The sequence below is a fragment of the Myxine glutinosa genome, chromosome 4 (assembly GCF_964187855.1).
Source record: "Myxine glutinosa chromosome 4, kmMyxGlut1.1, whole genome shotgun sequence".
NCBI lineage: Eukaryota > Metazoa > Chordata > Myxini > Myxiniformes > Myxinidae > Myxine > Myxine glutinosa.
In genome coordinates, this window is record NC_136264.1 from 109,623,256 (window position 1) to 109,647,250 (window position 23,995).

Here is a 23,995-nt window from a genome sequence, read left to right on the forward strand (position 1 = left end):
GCTTGAGTGACAGAACTTCTTGGAGAGGATTATTCAGAAAGTGGATGGGAGGGTTTTCCAGTCGGTCTTTTCGGAGAGACATCGTAAGAGTGTGAGATTTATCAGGATTGAAAGACATGTTCCATTTGTTTGCCCAGTCTGTGATTTTGTCCAGGTCTGCAGAGAGTGAGGAGGCTGCAGACTGCCGATCTGAGGGATGAGGAATGGAGCGACAGAGAGTAGAGTCGTCAGCAAAGAGATAGAGAGGATTTTCAAGAGAGTCAGAGAGATCATTGATGAAGACCAGAAAAAGCACAGGGCCCAGAACACTACCTTGGGGAACTCCAGCCTGAACAGGAAGAGGAGATGAGAGAAACCCATTCAGGGCCACACGTTGACTACGACCAGAGAGGACGTCCGCCAGCCATGCGTGGAGATTTCCATGGATACCAAAGGAGGAGTTTTGGTGAGCAGAGCGGGGTGCCAGACCGTATCGAAGGCACGTGAAATGTATGTTGCAGGTGTTGCAGGTAAAAACACTTAAAAGCAAATGCACATCAAGAAATGCAGTTTATATGATGCAAGTCATAATGTGATACTGTATTATAAGTTTGCATTGTATTAATTAATAAAGTGTTTGAATAAATAAAGTGTTTACCATCACCTTGGCCATGGAAATTTAGAATATTGATTTTGAGTTAATGTGAAAAAGCCAAGAAGAAATTTATTATGCTCAAGATAAATTGAAAAAATGTAAAACACATGACACTAATTTAATCCGTAATCTGTGATTTCTCTCAGAAGATTAAAATGTAAATACACATGATTGTTTTCATGCTATATATAATTTAAGAAACGTCTGGTTGTGTGTTTGTTTTTGTTTGACTTCTATGCACTCCTGAACCGCTGTATGAAATGAGTTAATATTGGTGGCTGTATACTCTGGGTATGCACGACAAGGTTTTAGACTATTAAATAAATTCAGAGTTCCCCACCCACCTCTGTAATTGAGGGTGGGGGCAGCACACAAGTTTTTCTATGTACATTTATATTGTATAGCGCCGCTCCTGGTGGGAGGTGGTATTACAAGTCAAACTAAGATTGTATGCCAATGCTGGGGGAATTAACCCATCTGGACCTAGAACGGCACTTGGTATAGAGCATACACCTCCGCCAGGCTGAACAGTTTACGTTTTGAATCCCACCGATAGGCCGTACCGAAACCAAAATCGAATCGGCTTGTTCTTGTAGCCTAAACAACTCATCTACAAAGTTTTGTCATGATTCGTCCACTACTTTTTGAAATATCGTGCTATATATCGTTTTTGGCCCTATCTCTCAATGGTGAAGAATCACTTAAAAATTCCAGTATCCGGATCTTCACCAAAATCTAATCATTTCGTTATTGTCACCCACCCAACCTGTCCGTAAAATTTCGTCTGAATCCGTCTACAACTTTTTGAGATATTCTGTTCATACACAAACACACAGTGGTGCAAACACAATCTCCATCCACCTTCAGTGGCGGATGTAACAATGGGGAAATTAATCAATGTGTAAGATGTTGTTCGTCATTAAATTAAATAACTAAAAGTTAATGTTAAAGGACGAAAACATTTTACATCATCAATTTCGTTTTTATCTTTTGAATCTAGCCTGGATTTGGCTTAACGTTAAAGTGGCTGGCGTAAGATGTTATGACCCTGATTTGAAGCCCCATGCTCATGCCGTTAATTAAACCAGGTGTGTCGACTCATCCTGTTATCCTTCTGAGGTCTGCAAAATGAGTGCCAGCTTACTGGGAAATAAGTCAGTCGAATATCCTGTGTCTGAGTGTCAATCTGTCCAAGATTGTGCCCCCTAGCCAAAGAAACTGCCTCGGCAGCCCTATGTGCCGCACAGCAAGAAAATAATTGCTTTTTAATCTCACACCATGACCGTGCCTACAAAATGAATGCAAGCCCCAATGTGCTGGGAATTGAATCAGAGATGACCAAAGTGTAGATGTTATGAATGCAGCAAACTTCACACAGATGAATTAATCGTACTCCATCCCATCACTCCGGGATCACAAGCTCCCTTGATTATAATCATGGAAATGTAAACTAGGAACAAAGTTTAGTGCATTAAATTAAATCCTTACCTCGAGGTGTCAGAAAAGTTTATTGCTCTTTTAGTATTTCCTGGGAACCAAAGACTTAAAAAAATGGACCTGATGCTTTCTCACTTGATGATCACCATTTCCCCGGCGGACCTCGCACAAAGATAGCAATAATTGGCAGAAAAAACAAGCATTCTGAGTATTGCACTGCAATACATGTCCCCTACCGGCAGTCTGTCGTCCGGAAAACTGTTGGGGAAATTACCAAAGTTCAAAGTGCCATAACTTTGTCAAAAATGATCGAAACGTCGTGAAGTTCGAACTTCATCTGTAACTTATCATGAGGAAACCATGTACCAAGTTTGAAATCATTAGCATTAAGAGTTTAGGAAAAAAGTCCGGAAAGCTGTTCTTTGCGTGGTGGACTGACGGACTGACAGACGGACAGACGGAGGGACGGAGTGCAAACCTATAGTCTCCTCCGGTGTACACCGGTAGGGGACTAATAAGAGCACAAGAAGATGGCATATAAGAGCACAAATTTGGCAGAGACCAGACACATTTGCTGGAGGGTGCCTTCCAATTCCACTATTCCCGAGGAATATTTTTATTGTGCTTTCATTTGCTCTGCTTCCATCAAAAATACACAGAACTCCTCTCACAAGTGTGAAAGGTCCCAAGGATGCAAAGTCTGAAAGCAGCAATCTGAGGGCAGTGTGACTTATTTAGGTGAGTGGGAAAGCAACTTTAGTGCCATCATGACGAATAATGTTCTAACCTTATGATGATAATCAATATAAGATATGATGTAGTCAGGTGTCAGACATGTCTTGTTTTGTGAGATGAACCAGACGACCGGATCGAAGTGCGATTCCTTATGGCGGAGACACTGCAGCTTCACATTCTGATTTATTCCACAGCGAATGGTCGATTGAGGTTTAGGAAGATGATGCTGGGGATCAAGACGTACATTTCTCATCAGCCCTGAAAAACACAATGTGCTGCAAGTTTGGCATGATAAATATGTCACAATATACACATACAACATAGTCGTGTGCTTGTCAAGATCTGAACAGGTAATTAGGCAACAATAATCCCCCATTTTATGTTTTATCAATTGCACAGATGCTGGTGGTACTGTTGGTTATTTTAGTCAATTGCACCGGCAACTTGCTAGTTTTGTAAAACCTCAAATTGAAAAAGAAGATACCTTCTTCAAAGTGTGTCCTGGAAGAAGAGAGACTGTCATTGACACAAACAATTTCAGGCTAAAGAATACACCTACACAAGTTTACGATATCTACATGGAATCTCCAAACAGGTCCTATCTGACAATCCTTGATGTGCTCGCTGTAATCTACTGGTCAAAGAGAAAGGCTACAGCTTATTGATCTCATTGATCTCAGCTTGAACTGCTGAAGTTTATTGGTAGTTAGGAAAGCCAAAGAGGCAGCTGATTCAAAAAAAATTAGGTGCAAAAATTGAAGAAGAAGCAGATCCATTAGTTCTGCAGATATAGGCAGAGACATTAAGGGTAGCGAGTTGAAGCCACCTGAGTGGAATGAGGATTTATCATCGGTGGAGTAACTGTAGCTGACCATTTTGCAAAGCAACAGCCATGGCAGTAATGGTAGAATAATGAGGAGCTCTCCGAAGGGACTGTCTTATGATTCCATCCTCTGCTGTGCCATCCCTCATCATTCAGAAAGGCAGGCTGCAGCCTCTTCCCTCTTTTCAGACCTTATTAGAATCACAAGCTGGTCAAACAGTTGGATCAGATATGAGATCAGGGCAATCTTTCTAGACATATCACAAGCTTTCAATAGTCTCGCAACTTGTCTTGCTCTCCAAACTCTCTGCCTATGGCACCCAAGGACAAATCCACACATGGTTTCCTGACCTCCTCTACACTCCTAGCCAACATGTGTCTCTCTCTCTCCCTGCCAAGCCTAGAGTGCCCTTGGACAGTGTTCTGTGCCCAGTCATATTCCTAATCTTCATAAATTAATCTTTCTGACTGGAAAATCCCTTTTCTCTATTTGCTGTGACTCCACCCTCTGCTGTTACATCATTCATCCTTCAGCTAGGCAAGCAGCGGCCTCTTCCCTCTCTTCAGACCTTGACAAAAATCACAAACTTTCAAACATTTGTAATATCTATCTATAATTCCAGTAATCTCTGTCTGTACGTTTGTACGTTTGTCTGTTTGTCTGTGACCGCTGTTTCTCGACAACTACCGGTCCGATATACTTGAAACTTGCCAGGTATATTGCTGGGGACCCGAGGATGTGCCTTTTCAAGGTTTGAAATTAATCGGACAAGTACTTACCGAGCTATGGCGATTTAGCCGTTCGCCGTTCGCTTTGCCGTTGCGAATGGACCAAACCATTCATGTAAATAGAGGGGGGGGGGGGTTCTGTGGTCGTTCGCTTTGGCTTTGCGAATGGACCAAACCATTCATGTAAATAGAGGGGGGGGGGTTCTGTGGTCGTTCGCTTTGGCTTTGCGAATGGACCAAACCATTCATGTAAATAGAGGGGGGGGGGGGGGTTCTGTGGTCGTTGCGAATGGACCAAACCATTCACATCGAATCATCGAATCACATCGAATGGACCAAACCGTTCGCTTTGGACCAAACCATTGCATGTAAATAGAGGGGGGGGGGGGTTCTGTGGTCGTTGCGAATGGACCAAACCATTCATGTAAATAGAGGGGGGGGGGGGGTTCTGTGGTCGTTACTGCCACGTGGTTTCAAAGTTTTTTTTTGTTGTTGTTGTTTGCACGCATGTTTTTTTGCACCCACGTACGGGCACGCCCTAGGATGTTTACACACACACACCCCTACACAAATTTTTTTTTTTTTTTTTTTTTGGCAAGGAACGGGCACCCACGTACGGGCACGTCCTAGCTTATATATAGTACGGGCATGCCCTAGTGTATTTTAACCCTGAGAAATCCCACACAATCTCTCTCTCTCTCTCTCTCTCTCTCTCTGATCAGACCGTACCTACATAACCCCTCCGTCCCCCATCTACTTTTTCAACATCCCTCTTGAAGAGGTTCAGTCACTCAAACTCTTCGATCTCACTCTCAGCCATGATCTATTTTGGGCAAGCCACATTTCAAACTTAGCCCCCAAAGCCAGATTCCGACTGGCGTCGTGCAAAGCCTTTTCTTGGAGCACCGGAGCTCCTATCCACCTGCAAGACTTTCATCTGCAGCTTGATGGAGTACTGCTCTCCCCTCTGGGCTGGCTCCCCTGCTTCACACCTTGCTCAGCTTGACACCATGGAAAAAGGCCTTCAAGATCATTGGAATCTCCCACGATGAAGGTGAGGCTATGGGCCTATCACTTTCCCAATGCAAACAGGTTGTTGGTCTCCCTATCTTCTACAGCTTCCTTTCTTGTCTTGCACCCTCTCCTCTTTCCATGCTTTGTCCCACCTAGGTTTCTGCAGAGTGCATGAGGTGCACAATCAACCTCCTTCTGGTCAAACTCCTAAAATACCGAATCATTGTTCACCTCCACTCATTTGTTCCTCTTTTTTCTAACCTGTGGAACCATCTTCCACAATCTCTTCAATCACATTCTTCCCTCTAAGTCTTCAAGACAGCTGTTCACCAGATCCAAAAACCATGATCTCTTCAACTCGCTATCTCTCCCCCTCCCCCCCCCCCCCCACCCCACCTCACCTGCCCCCCATCCCCAAGCCAACCTCCTTCCAAATTTCCATTTCTTCCTTGCTGGCTGGCAATTTATTTCTGTAACCACCTTGTCGACCCCATGAATTCTCCCTTACCCCTTATTGCTCCCAAACCCATTATATTTCCAAGTCTGTACACCTCTGCTGTTGGTGTATCCCTCCTCTCTCTCTACTATACCTTTTGTGCTGTCGCCTTTCATTGTTCTTGCTCTTCCAGGAGCCTCGATTCTGTATACAAAAAATAGAAATAAAAATAAAATCAAGGGAGCGGCAAAGCACCCCTCTCTTTATATGGGATCGTTTCTTTGTAACTCTAAAATAGGGACTAAAAATTCGTTTCTCGGCTTACTGGACGAAATCGGCTGCAAATTCCAGAAGTAAATACTTTGCATTTTCAGATGCTTTCTAGTTTTAGTACAAGCCCATCTGTGTCTGCTTTGTACTCAGACTTGTTCTCTTCTGTATGCTAAACATGATGACAACAGCTAAAGAAATGCAAAAAATTGACGATTTTAGCTGACTTTGACATTTTGACCTCAAAGGCAAAAGGCTTCAGTGACACAATGTGTAAATCCTGCTCAAATTTCAAGTCAATCAGATGAAAATTGATAATGCTACGCAACTTTGAACTTTTGAACTAAAAAAAAAACAATCCGGTTATAGCTTTTGATTGGTGAACCAATTCAGTGACCCAATATGCACATTCTTAAAATTTCAGGTCAATTGGAGGAAAATTGACGATTTTATGTGACGCTGACCTTTAAACATTGACCACATTACTAATTTGACTTCTCCATATTATCAGACTAAAGCTTTTTTTGAAAATTTTATGACAAAAGCTCAAATGGTAAAAAAAAGTTCTAGCCCGGACAAACAGACAGAAGTGATTGCAAAACCCCGTCTCCCGCTGTGCGGAGATAGGCTAATAAAATACAATGTCTGTCATTGTACATTCTAGTGAAAAACACTTCTGCATTTATTTTGTCTTAAACTCTAAATCGTTCATTGTCTTAAACATCTATATTAGATCCCTTTTTACTGTAATCGTCTCCTTTCCGATGTATAAAGCCCTCTCTCCTTCAGCTGCTCCTCATAGTTTAGTCTCATTCGGCCTGGAATAAACGTATTCATTCAATAACAGCTATTCTTCAGAAAAAAAAAATTTAAACTCCAAAATAGCAGGTGATGGTTTTTATATACGCTTCTGTTTATGTACTATAATTAATTTTAAACTAAACGAAAATGAATGAAAAAATGAATGATCGTTTTAAGGCCATTTTCCCCGCTAGAGCGGGGGTTAGCCTAGCGGGCCCCATGACAATCATGGTTCCCTGTTTGAGGCAATGTTTTTATGGCCGGATGCCCTTCCTGACGCCAACCCTTGGTCACGCTCTTACGATGCGCAGGGATACGGTGTACCTATTCTAAATCGGGGTACACACCGTGGTCATTCATCCCAGCAAGCTGGTACTCAATTTGCCGACCTCGGAAGGATGACAGGCTGAGTCAACCCCCCCCTGGCGTTAATTCAGCGATCGACCGGGATTCAAACTCAGGATCCGAGGATCCCAAGCCGGCACCCTAACCGCTAAGCCAACACCAGGCTAAACTAAACTAAACGAAAACTAAACGAAACGGTTTAAACGGTTTAAACTAAACGAAAATATGGAAGAATAAATGTGAAAGGTTGTACATGGTGCAAATATATAAATATGACAATTTGACTCATGAGTTGTAGTTTATAAACAAGCTCAAATACATATTGTAAAAAGAATTAGGTTTTTTGTTGTTATTGAAGATTTCACGTTCTTGGTAAAAGCAATGACTTTTGGACTCGTGAATTTTAAAGAGATAAAAAAATAATTGGTAAAGGGGAGAAGAATATATTAGCAGTATAATCAAATTAGGAAGTTCAATAAGCACCGTTAACACTTGACTGTTCTCATCAGAGGTTGTACAACCTGCAGTATGTCCTGTACTTTCAATGAGAAATAGTGATATAAAGGATTTAGACATTTGATGCGTCACATGGTTTCGCCAAAAAAATTAATCTATGAATGGCTTTTGACGGTTCCAACCGTCTCAATGGCTCTGGTTGTTGGTTAAAGCCAGTGGCACCGAGCATAACACAAGATCAATTGCTTAGGGATTCAGATCAACCTAAAACAGTTAAACTGGTGCAACAGAGGCACATTCAACATCATAAAGAATGCTACCATAGCTGTGTACTGCTGTGCAGGTCTGGACAACCATCACACTCTCTCTACGAGCATCACTTCTATTTTGTCAACAATACATCCAATCGGATTTTTATGACATCATCTTCAGATTGAAAGTAAATATGCCACACCAAGCCCACTTTTTTGCACCTCCTCTAATAAGGAGTTGACATCATGTAAGACACCTCAATGGTGTAATGCCATCAGCTGTGCACGTGGGAAATATTGCACATTTGTTCGAGAAATATTAAACCATTTCTGGTGATGAAACAGTGACAGCTTAAATCCATCCAACCAAACAAGAATCTCTTCTCTTTCACCCACACCCTCCCCCCCTTCCCCAAAACACGTAAACTCCTTCCTCAACATCCACTGTTGGTGCCTGCTCCTGGCTGTGAGTGTAAACAAAGCATCACAGTGAGTGATTAGTCCCTTTGGACCAAGCTTTTGAGCTTCCATATTGAATTAAAACAACCAGCAGAGTGCCTGCCCTACAGGCGATCTTCTTCAAGCATGTAACACGTTTTTCTATTATACATCTTTTATTTGGGTGGTGTATAGGCAACAGACCACTGCCTCAATCGCTTCCAAAAATAAATATAACCTGGGTTATGTAAATGAAGCAAAACATGCATACTGCTTATGTGCATATATAATACATTGTGGTTTAATGTGGCTATATAGCTCGGATAATTCCAATTGCACTGGCCATTGGCATGAAGCCTAAGGCCTGAAGCATGAGGCCTTCACATACTGTCACCTTCACAAGTATTTCTTTTGATACTTGATGATCGTTTAGCAGTCGCTTAGGTCGTTGTACACTGAATGGAAAACGTATAGGAAGTTCCTTATAGGGACAATGTCAATTGTGAATATGACATTTCCGAAGATGTGTTAGGCTTACCATAGCACCAATATGGCGGACGTATTCTTTTTTTCAGGTTACGATTGTAGGTGGTATCAGACCAGCTGTCCAACCATGAGTATAGAATGGACATAGATACATACATTATATATAGATTGTTCCTTTGAATATTAATATAAAAGTATATAAACAGGGATTAGGGAACAAACAGGGAACAACTACAAAAAACAAATAAAGTAAGTAAATATGCATCATGGTAGTAAAAAAAAATTATAACCCTTTAATCAGCAAGTTGCCCTTGGTAGCACAGAGTTTTGAAGTCATAAATGGTATATGGTCCCCTTGCGTCACAACATAAAGGTCACACGTGCGGATTTCCCTGTAATACTTTAATTTGTGTCCTAATGTCTGTGTACAAAGCCTTACTTGAGCTTTGGACAATAAAAAAACCACCTTTAGAGGCCATTTTTCCCTGCAAAGCGGGGGTTGGCCTTTTTCGGGGACCGTGGTTGTTGTTGTTTTTTGGTCCCCTTTTTTGAAGCAATGTTTTACGGCCGGATGCCCTTCCTGCCGCCAACCCTTTTTGTCGCCTTTTTACGACAAGCAGGGAATTACCAGTGAACTGGTACTCAATTTGCCGACCTCGGAAGGATGACAGGCTGAGTCAACCCCCCTGGCGTTAATTCAGCGATCGACCGGGATTCGAACCCAGGATCCTAGGATCCTAAGCTGGCACCCTAGCCGCTAGCCCAACACCAGGGTACAGAAAACAAAATTGATCTATGCATGCACATCCCAGGCCCTGCCTTACGTAACGAAAATAAAATCTGGCAAGGACAGATTAATGCCGTTGAGAAAAATGGAACATTTCCAAGCAATGCAGCTCGACCGGTGATGTGGCAAAGCCACGACAAACAATTAAACTGTCCCAGGGTGTCAAAACTGCTTTAAATGATCCTGGATGCACTCCAATAGCCAGGTTATGTCCTTGGACAAGTCTGAATACTCCTCAGGATACAACAACACACAACAACATGCATTTTAAGGCCATTTCCCCTGCTAGAGCAAGGGTTAGCCTTGCGGTCCCCATGACAATCTTCTCCATTTTGCCCTATTTTCTGCATCTCTCCTTGTTAATCCATCCTTGTCTCTCAGGATGCTACTGGAATTCTTGTACTGGTATTTGCATCTTATTTAAAACTATTTAATTATTTTGATGACTTGACACATCATTCACCTTTTACAGTTTGCATTTTCATGCCTCTCCCGAATTGTTTTGAGAGCATGAGTCAACCGCAATGTGTGGACTGGCATCATAGAAGGCCCAGAGCAGGTAGGGTAAGGAGATTACCCACTCACTGAACGACATTTATGAACCATATGGGTTTTTACTGACATTTCCATCGTGACATAGGAAATTCTACTGAGATTAGCTCAATTTCTGAAAACTCAACTTCTAAATCCTTAATACTTACTGCAGCTCCCAGCAAGATTTGATCTCACAATTACTGTGACGCTGCTCAACAAAACGATCACTAAAACGTAAGGAAGCTAGGCCTATTTCCTGCCTAAAATGCCATGTTTTTGGCACTTCCTTCTTGAAATCTTATTTTTCCTGGCAACTGTGACAAGATTAAAAATACCCCTACTGTTCCCTGTGTTCACATTTTTGTGTCTTTGCAAATGCTTGTCTATGATGATGCTCCAACACTACAAAAGCAATGACACAAATCCTTGGATGGACATGAATCATTTTAATGGCAATAATTCAGAACATATTATAAAGAAAATCCTCTATTTTCTAAACAGGTATCTTAGTCCCATACCTGGAGGGGACTATCGGTTTGCTCTCCGTCTGTCTGTCCCACCTGTGGTTTTCTGTACTGCCTTTCCCATACCCTTTAACATATTCAACTGAAACTTGGTAAATTAATTTATTATAACGATGTGCAGAACATGTTTGAGTTTTGGAACGTTTCACCAATTTTCCATGGAGTTATTCCCTTTTTGCTTGGAACATTGGGACCGGTAGTGGACATGTATCGCAGAGCAATTCTCCCTCTTACTATTATTCTTTTTCAATTTTGGACTCCTCTCCATTGGCATATTTGTCAGTAAGAATTCGTAAGACATTCAAAGAAACAACTTGCATCATATTCAGGTATTGTATGACAAATTGTGTTATTGTAAGCCTCTTGAAGGAAACTTTTTTTTTATGGATGTAATAAATACCAGGGTGACAGTATGTATCCTACATCAAATCAATATGTAATTGTCATATATAATATGTAATGACAGTATGTAATCGCCTACATCAAATGAATTGCGAAAGATGATGGGAATAGAGCCTGTGATGGATGCTGTGAAGAGGAACAGGTTGAGATGGTCTGGTCATGTGTTGAGGAAGGATGAAAGTGACTGGTTGAGAAGAGTGATGGAACTGAATGTAGAAGGAAGTAGAGGACGGGGAAGACCGAGAAAGACTTGGCTAAAGGTGGTGGAAGAAGAAATGCGGGCAAGGGGGTTAACAAGGACAGATGTAGAAAATAGGGCAAAATGGAGAAGATTGTCATGGGGAACGCAAGGCTAACCCCCGCTCTAGCAGGGAAAATGGCCTTAAAATGCATGTTGTTGTAGTTGTTGTTGTTGTAATAAATAGCACCTGCAACTAGATTAAACCTACATTGAAACATATGTACACTGGGCCAGGAATGAATCATGACTTCAGCCTGGAGATTGCGTCATACCTAAGAGGAACGACTATACCCACTGATGCCCCCGTGGGTTAGGGCAGGAATCTGGCCAGGGTGCCGGCGATAGCTCGCCTACTGGAAATGGCAAGATAACCAAGAGATCTGTAAACTCACATGTGAACTGGTGAGCCTGGGATTGATTTCGGCCCAGTTGTATGAAACCAGCGGGCGCATCATTAGTGATGCAACTACCAGGCTGAATTTTGGAAATGAATTTCAGTCCAATGTGCATTTGCCAACAACAACTTACCCACTTTTTGTCAAAAGACACTGTGGGATATTTAACATTCACCATCTAAAGTTAGCAGAAGAAACACCCAGCTTAATGTTCATCCGAGGTATGACACACTCATGGAGCAACGTCCTTTTTGTGACGCACAATTCCAACAGTTGAAAGTTGAGTCGAGTATCGGACCCAGACTATATAGCTCAAAGGTAAGAACGTTATCTCTGAACCATCTTGTTAAGACAATCAAACCTGTCAAAAGCAAAAAATTGTTACACCACAAAGACAAGCCAGGAGGCTCTTATAAATATTGCTTAGCAGACAATTAACCAAGGAGACAAAGGAAAAGCAACTAATAAGTGTACTGACAAATCTCAAGGAAAATCACTCCAGATGTCCTTTAAATTTGCACAGACATGAGGAATTTAACGGATCTTAGATGTTACCGAGATTAAATAGCAAAGTGCCATAAAGTGCATGTGCCGTGAGGCCTCGGTAACTGCTTCGTTTAAGCGTCTCTGTCACAAAAGTAGGAAACGAGAATTCTCGACACAGAATATCCATCATGTTTTCCTGACCTAACTTCCCCTCTTTTCTCTCTCCATATCCTGTTGTTTTGAAAGGCTAGTTTTGAGGAGTACGACTTTCAGCATATTATCAGGTGCGTCATATTTTGGTGGAAAAACCGCCTTCGCTTCAAAGGGCCACAACTTATCAAATTGTATTTCAAAATGTATGTGCTCGACTGAGTGCCGTTCTAGCTGTTAGTTGCCAAAATCGAAGATTTTTCAAGCATATTGGTTGGTCTTGTGCGTTATTATTTGGGGGGAAAACATCTTTTTGAAAAGTATGTTGATCACTCCGGTTTGTTTGTTTGTGTGTTTTTTTGTCTATCCGCTCACTTATACTTGCCTACAGGACACAATTTTAACCGATATTCACGAAACTTCACCAAATGGTAGGGTTCCTGGTATAACAAAATCCTACATACTTATGAGGTCAAAAGGTCAACATAGGCCAAAGGTCAACCACTTTTTCTGATTTCTAAAATCCCCAATTTTCATCCGGTTGACTTGAATTTGAATAGGATTTACATATCAGCTAAATTCATTCAACCACCAACTATTTTTGAGATCAGCATAGGCCAAAAGGTCAACATAGGCCAAAGGTCAACCACTTTTTCTGATTTCTAAAATCCCCAATTTTCATCCGATTGACTTGAATTTGAATAGGATTTACATATCAGCTAAATTCATTCAACCACCAAGTACTTTTGAGAACATAGGCCAAAAGGTCAACAACCTTTTTAAAATTCTAAAATCCTCAATTTTCATTTGATTGACTTGAAATTTTATTTTATGATTTTCATATCAGTTAATGGAATTCAACCACCAACTATTTTTTTGATCAACATAGGTCACAAGGTCAACATACACAAAAGGTCATACACTTTTTTAGATTTCGAAAATCCTCAATTTTCATCCGATTGACTTGAAATCTGAACAGGATTTGCACATTAGCTTACTGAAACCAACCACCAATTATATTTTAGATCAACATAGGCCAAAAGGTCAACATAGACAAAGTTTCTAAAATCCTCAATTTTCATCCAGTTAACTTGAAATTATAAGAGCATTTGCATATCAGCTTACTGAAACCAACCACCAATTATATTTGAGGTCAACATAGGCCAAAAGGTCAACATAGGCAAAGTTTCTAAAATCCTCAATTTTCATCCAGTTAACTTGAAATTTGAAGAGGATTTGCATATCAGCTTACTGAAACCAACCACCAATTATATTTGAGGTCAACATAGGCCAAAAGGTCAACAAAGGCAAAGTTTCTAAAATCCTCAATTTTCATCCAGTTAACTTGAAATTTGAAGAGGATTTGCATATCTGGTCACTAAATTCAACCACCAATTATTTTTGAGGTCATCATAGGCCAACAGCTTATTTTAGGGATTTCGCAAGTATCGTGCTATACACGACATATTTCTTGTTTGTTTGCTTGTTTGTTTCGGGGATAGGGTGGATGAGTGGGTGAAAGCGGTTTTAGGGTGAGGAATGGCCAAACTGACCACACTGACCACACAATTAGTATTGATGAGACCCTCTCACGGACATCAGAATCACTGCAGATGTTAACGAGAAGGGCACTCAGTAGAGTGCATACCTCCACCAGGCTGAATGCCAGGTTGAACAGTCCGAATGTAAACCAAACTCTAATCAGCTTGTTCTTGTCACACACTCAACGTGTGCACCAAGCTTTGCCCGAATCCGTCCATAACTCTTGAGATATCATGCTATATATCGTTTTTGGCCCTATCTCTCAATGGTGAAGGATCACTTTAACAATTACAGTATCCAAATGCAAATGAAATCCTTTTTTTTTAATATTTAGAAATAAAAAATGTACTTTTTTTATTTTAACTAATTTTAATTAAAGATTTTTTTATTTTCATTAGGTTTTTTTATTTTTGGTAAAATCTAATCAATTCTACTTGTCACATACCCAACCTGTCCACCAACTTTCGTTCGAATCCATCAATAACCTTTTGAGATACCTAGCTCAGAGACAGACACACAAACAGTGGTGAAAACATAACCTCTGTCCACCTACGGTAGTGGAGATAACAATGACCTATGCATACTCAAGCTATAACTACAAGTCCTGCCAATATCTTCATACCCCTATATCTCCAATCCAGCCAGGTACCTATCTAATTCCCATTTGAACATATCCACTCCCTGAGTTTCTGGTGAAACCATTCGATACATTAATCACTCTCTGACTGAAGACACCTACCCCATACCTTAAAACTATCCTAACCCTCACCTTATTTACCATCAAACTATGGCCCCTGGTACTAACACTGGCCTCTTTGCTGAAAATCTCCACTGTACCTACCTTGTCCACGCCCTTCATTATCTTAAACATTTCAATCAAATCCCCTCGTAACTGTCTCCTTCCTCATGTATGAAGTCCTGTCTCCTTCAGTTATCCTCATAGCTTCGTCCAGATCACTCCAGAATGAATTTGTAGCCATCTGCTGAACCCTCTCTATGACAGCTTCCTCAGATGTGGAAATGTTCATGCAAATGATTTACAATATTCCTTAAATTGAGTGCTTTTGGTCATCGATTACAATTTTCCATTTTAATCCCAAGAATACGAGGAAATGTTATATGAGCGAGATCATTGCAAATTTCACCATTTTGTTGATACTTGTGTATTTTTTGTTTGTTTGTTTCTGTTGATATGCTGCTTAATGGTAGCTGGAACACTTCCTGAAAACAACTTGTTCTTTAAACTTGCATGAACCCTGGTAATGTTGTTTTTAACTTTCAAAAGAGTACTGAGTTGAATAAATTCATTTACTATATAAATTTAAAATGTTGGATTCAAATTAGTGCAAAAGTCAAATAATTAATTCCAGAATTTATCAAAAGGGTCACTCTTCTTCTGAGTTTATCAAAACTTCATAATTTATCAAAGAGATCACTCTTCGTCTGCATTTATCAAAACTTCAGAATTTATCAAAACCCTGTGGCTTAACGTCCTTCAGATTGACGTCGCATCCTCCATGTGAAACACCAGGGCGAGAGTTCATTGCTGGGTTGAGATTCGATCGCTCAAAACGTGACTGTACATACCTCTGAACTATCCTGCCCTCCCTATAATTTATCAAATGGTAAATTTTGGAATTGAGAAATTAATCTCAATAAAATATCAATAAAAGTGCCGTAAATATCGACCTTATTACCTCCGCCACCGAAGATGGATGGAGGTTATGTTTTCACCCCTGTCTGTCTGTCTGTTTGTGAACAAGATATCTCATAAAGTTGTGGACGGATTCGGACAAAATTTGGCAGAGATGTAGCGTATGTGACAATGATGAAATGATTAGATTTTGGTGAAGATCCGGATCCGGCTACCAGAATTTTTAAAGTGATTCTTCACCATGGGGAGATAGGGCCAAAAACGATACATAGCAGGATATCTCAAAAAGTTATGGACGGATTTGGACAAAACTTGGTGGAGAGGTCGTTTGTGTGACAAGGTCGAATCGAAAATCGACATTACAAGCCTATCCAACAATGCATGATGCTTATAGGATGTCTATGTCACTACATTCTGCAAATGCTCTATTACAAATGGGCAAATAGATAGTGCCACTGTCATTCTGGATCCTCTTGTGAAATGTGCTTTCACTAACAGAAGGAAAAAAATTCAATGTGACCTAAACATTTACATATTGCAAAACGTGATCAAATACATCTAAGTATCACAACACGCCATGATGGTTGCAGATGATGAAGGATGCTGAAGATGTCAGTCCTGTGCTCATGACCAGGACTGGAATTGACCAGAGTACCCTTATCAAAGGCATCATATTATTATTTATAAAGGCATACACAATACATTGCCCAGATACAGATTGAATATATATATTTTTAAAATTTCAAATCCAATTCCACCAGGGATGAACCCTAATATTAGAAATCTCAGAGACAAGCATGTTACTTACGATGACATCCTGTCATATATATATATATATATATACGTACTCAAAAATAAGGTTGTTTAAAATGTAAATAATATGCAAAACTCACTTCAACAGAAACTACAGTGAACAATGAATAGTGACATGAAATTAAACAGAGAAGCTTCTACGGAGAAAATAGACTTGGAGTTCATTGTGAGTGTGTCATCATTCATTGCTCACTGAATGTATTTACTGTTTCTAATGATTTGACCTCACTATCTGAGAAATGAAGGAAATAGTTGAACGTGACAACAATAGACAGTTGCACGAACGGAAAAGGCAACGCTTACATTTGTGACCGAAATGCAGAGGACTTTAGACAGTAAAAGTGTTTTATGACGTCATCTTCGTGCTGCAACCAGCCGCAGTGGCAGTTCATATTGTTAAGGTCAAAGACTGCGATGTGGAAATGCAAATGTGGAAGATCAATGGGTGCGGTGAGAGGTCAGCAGGATGACTGATGGGATGGGAATGTAAACAAAGACAATCTCAAGGTGGGACGATTGGCGAGGGTGGTAAAATGAGAATAGAAAGCCAACGGGAATTTGTGATCGACACCGAGCAGAGATTGCAGTGGGAATGCAAACAAATCATGTGTACCTGCCAGACACGTGAACAGCAGAGCTTGATCCCAGCAAGCCATGACGTCCTCTCTCTTCTCCTTCTCTCCCTCTCTCTCTCCCTCTCCGTAGGACAACAGTGGGTGGATTCTGGTTCAGCATCCACGGAACGGGCGGGACAAACGGCCTTTCTTATCGGCAGGAACCAGCGAGTACCTCGGTCATTTCTGTGGCTTTTGTTGTCATCGTTCACCGCGGCTGATGTGTGTGTGCGTGTCGCAGTGTCGACATCGCTTCCAAGGCCACAACTTAAACACTTAGTGACACGTTTGCTCTTATGCAACCGTATAGCAAACGCGTCACGAATTGTCGAAGTTAATAAATTAAGTTCATAAGTCAACATGTAAAAATTATAATATAACTAAAATTAATAATAGTAATAAGTTAATAAGTTAAGTTAATAAATGAATAAGTTAATATATAATAATAATAAGTAAAAGACTCGTAATAAGTTAATAATTAATAAGTTCCTCCAAAGGCCTCCAAAGCCAGTCGCTGACTGGGCATCCTCCGTCGTGCGAAGTCCTTCCTCGGCACACCTGAGCTCCTCACCACATACAAGGCTTTCATCCGCAGCTCAATGGAATACTGTTCTCCCCTATGGGCCGGCCGAAGTTAATATATAATAATAAGAAGAAGAAAAAAATAAAATAATAGTAATACGTTAATAATTAATGAATACATAATAATAGTTATAATAATAAGCAAAAAAAATAATAATAGTATTAAGTTAATAATTAATGAGTCAATACATAATAATAATTATAATAATAATAAGTTAAAATAATAATAGTAATAAGTTGAGTTAGTAATTAATAAGTTAATATGTAAAAATTATAATAATAAAAATTAATAATAGTAATAAGTTAATAAGTTAAGTTAATAATTAATACGCTAATCTTCTATTTTATATAAAAGAAAGTTTTTGTTTGTTTGTTTGTCTGCGCAAGCTAATCTCCTGAACGGTGAAAGATAGGAGGAAACCTCTGAAACAAAAAATGTCGGGACGAGCCCCGGGAAGGTTATAGGCCAGGTGGCGAGACCGGTCGAGACCGCTTCGGCCGGGCTGGGCCCATTTCGCAATTAAAAGCTGAGCTGAATTTTTGTAGGCAATCTTCTACGGCCGCGAGTAAAAGCTGAATTACAGGAGTCAATCTTCTACAGCCGCGAGTAAAAGCTGAATTATAGTAGTAAATGCATTCAAAAAGAACGAAAAATGTCGGGACGGGCCCCGGGAAGGTTATAGGCTAGGTGGCGAGGCTGATCGAGGCCCACCTCGGCCGAGCTGGGCCCATTTCGCAATTAAAAGCTGAGCTGAATGATAGTAGTCAATCGTCTACGGCCGCGAGTAAAAGCTGAATTATAGTAGTAAATTCATTCAAAAAGAACTAAAAATGTCGGGACGGGCCCCGGGAAGGTTATGGGCTAGGTGGCGAGGCCGGCTATTTCGGTCGGGCTGGGCCCATTTCGCAATTAAAAGCTGAGCTGAATTATAGTAGTCAATCTTCTACGACCACGAGTAAAAGCTGAATTATCGTAGTAAATTCATTCAAAAAGAACCCGGGCAACGCCAGGTGCTTTTGGCTAGTATATAATAATAATAAGTAAAATAATAGTAATAAGTTAATAATTAAGAAGTTAATGTGTAATAATAAGTATAATAATAATAAGTAAAAATAATAGTAATAAATTAATAATTAATTAATACACAATCACAGTTATCATAATAAGTAAAAAAAAAAAAAAAAAAAAAAAATAGTATTAAGTTAATAATTAATGAGTCAATACATAATAATAATTATAATAATAAGTAAAAATAATAATAGTAATAAGTTGAGTTAGTAATTAATAAGTTAATATGTAATAATAATTATAATAAATAAAATAATAGTGATAAGTTAAGTTAATAATTAATTCGTCAATATGTAATAATAATAATAAATATAATAATTAAAAATAATAATTGTAATAAGTTAATAAGTCTCAGTTAGTGTTATTCAATGAATCACTCTGTACTAACCTCAACATTGAAATTGCTCACACATCTAACAGTCATCAGTTTATTTGACCTTAAAGTTGCACATGGACATTATTAATTTAAATGCAATTCCTACAGGCAAGCTTGTTTTTCTTTGTGATTTGCTTTTGTTAATGTTTCTCACTGTTTTCCTCCCTTGGTAATCCACAGCGTTTTGTATTTCATGATATCTGCATTATCTTATTGCCCTTTTTCTTGCCTCTTGTTGCCCTGCCGTAGTCCAAGCTTCCTCCTCCACATTCGCCTTCCCCTTTTCTGAATTCCCATTGACCCCTACACCCTCAAGTCTTTTCTTTCCCACATGCCTACACCCAACCATTTCCCCTCACACATATCTCCATGTAATCCTCTTTGCTCTTCCACAATTGCACTCCCACATGAGTTTAACGCCACAATATGTTAATGTAACATCCTTCTTCACAAAGTTTACTCATTCCTTCTCAAACTATACTTGGTCATTGGAAAACTTTTTTTGTTTTGAAAACATTTTTTCTTCCAGCCTCATGTAAAAGCTAGAACACAGAATGGATCAGGATGTAACAACAAAAAGAACAGCAGAAAGAGAGAGGGGGGGGGGGGCGCCAACAACAGAGCTGAGGGACAAAAGCAAAACCGTTGACAGACAAACAAGGGATGTGGGTAACAATGAGGGGTAGAGGATAACATAAAGTACGTACAAGATACAGAAGCAAAATTCTGGGAGGTAGGGAGGATGGGTTTATCGGATATAGAAAAGATCATGGTTTTGGATGGGGGGGGGGGGGGTGAGGGAGGGACGGGGGTGATTTGTAGACGGTGGTGATCAGCTGTCTTGAAAGCCTGGAGGGAAGAATGAAATTGAAGAGAATGTGTCAGGTGGTTCCACAGGTTGGAAACAAAACTCGGAACGAATGAGTGGAGGTCAACATGTGCATCCTGCAGATACCTGGGGGGGAGGGGGGGAGGGGGTGGTTCTGGGGGACAAATCACGATTCAAGACCAGAAAGGAGGTGGAAGACAACAGAGAAACCACCAACCTGTTGGTAATTAATGGTGAAGTCCTGGGAAGAAGACTCAGCTGAAGACTCAGCTTCATCGCTGTGCATGGGGATTCCAATGATCTTGAAGACCTTGGTTTCCACAGATGGATGCCCTCAATGTCAGACATGATATCAAGGACGTATCTCTGGACATATCATATCTAGATTTCGGAAACGCTGGGCTGGATTTTAAGCAGTTTTGGTGTGAGCAGATAGCAGCTTACCCTAGCTTGGCGAAGAGGGCAATGAATGTGTTGGTTCCCTTCACAACTACGTATCTCTGTGAAACAGGTTTCTCTGCCTTTTGAACCTGAAATCAAAGTGGAGAAATCGACTTGATGTGTCCAATGATATGCAAGTGGCGTTGTAATGAACTGTGCCCCGATTCCATATTCTGATTGCACAAAAACAGCAGCAACAATCTCACTAGATTAGTAAAACGTCTTGCATAAAACTTGCACGTTTTAGTTTAGTTTAGTTTGTTTTGTTTCTTTGTTAACAAGCATTCTGAGTATTGCGCTGCAATACATGTCCCCTACCAAAGTTCAAAGTGCCATAACTTTGTCAAAAATGATCGAATATGCAAATTTATGCACGGTTGATGCTGGTTTTCAAACTTGATCTGAGGTATGCTGAGACACGTGTGTCACGCCTTGCCTCGTTGATAAGCCCGCAAGGTCGCTCCGTGGAGCGGCCTGCACATATTGCACTGTGTGAATTATATAAATTATTACCAACTCACGGTCTGAGGTACGAGCGATTCAAGAGATATACATTTTTAAAAATATTTTTGTTTAATTAACGATATCTGCCAAACCACGTGCCCTATCGCAAATTCCAAAAGGACATTTAGTAGACTGACATGCTGAACAGATGTGTGAAGTTTCCCCTCGATTGGATCAAAAATGAGGGAGGGGCTCGGTTTTAAAGGTTCATGCTTAAAAACGTCATAACTCTGAAACCATGTGACGCATGACGTCATGCTCGCTGACCTTTTTGTTCGTCATGGGTATGCGATTTTGCCTGCAAAGTTTGGCCTCGATCTGTTTAGCCGTTGCAGAGAAAAAGGGGTTTTCGTACTTTCAACGAAAAACAATATGGCGGCCGAACCACGTGACCTGTGACGTCATAATTACTATTAAAATATTCTACAGACCGAGTTCATCATATGGTGAAAATTTTATATCAATCGGTCCTATTATTGCAGAGAAATTGGTTTTTAAAGGAAATTAAAACTTAAAATGGCACTGAGTTAAGGATCATCAGAATTATCAGAATTACCAAAGGTCAAAGTGCCATAACTTTGTTAAAATGATCGAAACGTCGTGAAGTTCGAACTTGACCTGTAACTTATCATTGAAATCATTAGCATTAAGCGTTTAGAAAAAAAGTCCGGAAAACTGTTCTTTGCGTGACGGACTGACGGACTGACAGACTGACGTACGGAGGGACGGCGTGCAAACCTTTAGTCCCCTCCGGTGTACACCGGTAGGGGACTAACAAGCAAAGATATAAATAGGGATAAAATCCTGATGATTTTCTTTCCTGTTCTGTTCCTAATTATCCATATGTAAAACTAAGCTATTGAGATATTTTGAAGTCACACTGGAACCTAATGGGACTGGTAATCAGGCGCGGATCCCCGAACTTGGCCCATTTTCTGGGTAATAAGTTACCAATTGTCATCCAAAAAATAGGCAATTAAAGTAAAAACACCCCTCAGAATGCACCACAGAGCACCTAGAAATCAAAAAAATTCTAGGGGGACATGCCCCCAGTCCCCCCTAGCTATGCACACCTTCGGCGCGCCTTGGTCAGTCAACAGTCTGGTGAAGGGGGTATGGGGACATCGTGGACAATCCGTTGGGGGTCTTGACAGGGGAAAAAGGTTACGAACCCCTGCCCTAAGGTCACCTTAACATTAAGCCTTTATCAGAGCAAAATAGCTTCTCGTATAACTCTTTTTTTGTTCCGACGAAAGGTTAATACCTGAAACGTAAGTTTCTCCTTCCTTGTTTTCTACGACGGTTATAATACCTCAATCGACGTCCAGTTGAGTTAATTCACTGTTCTACTTGTCCGCTGATGCAGATCGACACGACCCATCACCAACAAGACCAATAATCCATTCTACATTTTAGTGATAAATTGAGAAGTCCAAGCTTGTAAATAAGGTTGTTTCTAACAAAATTTGCTGTAAGTGTTATTTCTAAATGGCAGATGATTATAAATATTTGTGGACTTATGACTGGTTATTTATGTAGGAGAGGATTTCTGGATTTCCCCTTTTCATTCCACGCTCCTCGGTATAAACCTCTAAATGTGTTCTTCTACAAATCTAGTGTCCCCAACCCATCCTGCTATGTCCACATTTTATACCTTCCAGGGGCGGATCCAGGAATTACAAAACGGTGGGGTGCATGAAACGATAGCGCTGGGGGGGGGGGGGGGGGTGATGAAGAGGGGGCTGGGGGTTCCCCTCCCCCACCCCCCCCCCCCCCCCCCCCCCCCCAGTAAATGAAAAAAAAATTGATCATCAGAAACGCCATTTCGTGTGTTCTTGGAAGTTTCTGCAGTTCCTTGTGTTCGTCCCTGGTCCAACAGTTCAGCAGATTCACGATGACTAATGGTCAGATAGAGGAACTGGTGAAACGACTTGCCCAGCTGTTCCTTCTGCTATAAATTGATGAATTTTGTAGGTGTGTGTGTGTGTCCGTGTGTGTCTGTGTGTGTGTGTGTGTGTGTGTCTGTGTGTGTGGGTGTGTGTATGTGTGTGTGTGTGTGTGTCTGTGTGTGTGTGTCTGTGTGTGTGTGTGTGTGTGTGTGTGTGTGTGTGTGTGTGTGTGTTGTGTGCATGCGTGCGGCATGTTTTTTGTGTAGTTCTACTGGAGCTTTCTGATGTGTAATTTCTGATTTGTGTAGTTCTCGCGAAATGATTGTTATGATCTCCTGAGTTAATTAGGCTAATTAACTACAAAGAATCCAGAAGAATTCCCATGGTTCTGAACGCACGCCATGTTAAGGTGTATAGAGCAGCTTAATAGGTGCTGGTCAAAGCCCGGCACCGCCATGCGCCGAGGTTGTGAAGCTCAAGGCAGGGGTTCTCCTCACAAAATAGATCAGATAGGACAGCGGAATGTGAATTCTTTTATTAATCGTAAATTATGCTATTTTGGAACAGACGGCGCTTGTGTTTCTGAATGAAAATGTCACACACATCATATGGGGATATGGTGATGTCATGGTGTATGTTCATGAGGGCCAGAGATGCCATCCGACTTTCTCCCATGGAATTTCCTAGGTAGGTCTTCAGACGACGTAGGCAAGAAAATGAGCGTTCGGCCTCACAGGAGCCTCCAGGGAGGGTGCATCCAATATGGAGTAGGACTTTGATGGATGGAAATTCGTGTCCATCTACTGCGCAGAAACAATCCATGAATGTGCTTGGAAGCGTGTTGTTGGGCTTCCTTCTCCAAAACATCTGCCAGTCTCTAAGCTCATTTATCAGTCCTGCGGGATGTTCCATGTCGTTTTTCCAACGCAACAGCTTCTGATGTAGGGCTGGAATGTCGCAGGTATCGGCGATTATCGCAGATGGCATCACCAGAAACAGATCACGACCTCCCAATTTTCAGCACAGAATCGGGTGTCCATTTCCTGGCTGAGGTGGTCGAGAAATGGAATGGACATGTTTCTGAGGTAGAAGAGCAAGGGAGTATTGGCGGCAGTGTTCGGATGATGGATTTGTCGTTTTACAACTCTCGCCATTGTGACGTCACCTCCTACAGATTCTATCTGGCCTTGGTGTGATTGAACCAAAGAGAGAATTCAGTTTCAGCATTTGACCGTAGTTGAGTGAGCGCGTCCATCTTGTCATCAATCATAGAGTTTGCCTCCAGCACATCCATGCTGTTGCGTTGAA

At 40.8% G+C, this 23,995-nt stretch overlaps 1 protein-coding gene across 2 annotated transcripts in view; it reads right to left on the minus strand.

Annotated features, from left to right (window-relative positions):
* LOC137425069 (uncharacterized) overlaps positions 1-17,298 on the minus strand; it is a 79,530-nt gene extending 62,232 nt beyond the window's left edge. For both annotated transcript variants that reach the window (XR_013623132.1, XM_068113082.2), the window contains exons 1-2: positions 16,997-17,298; positions 2,859-3,064 (exon numbers count right to left, since the gene is read on the minus strand). Coding sequence is in view for 1 of the 2 variants with exons in the window: in XM_068113082.2 (XP_067969183.2) it covers positions 2,859-3,064; positions 16,997-17,039 (249 nt within the window). In the remaining variant the exon portion in view is untranslated. The remainder of the gene's footprint in view (positions 1-2,858; positions 3,065-16,996) is intronic.
* Between the last annotated feature and the right edge of the window lie 6,697 nt (positions 17,299-23,995).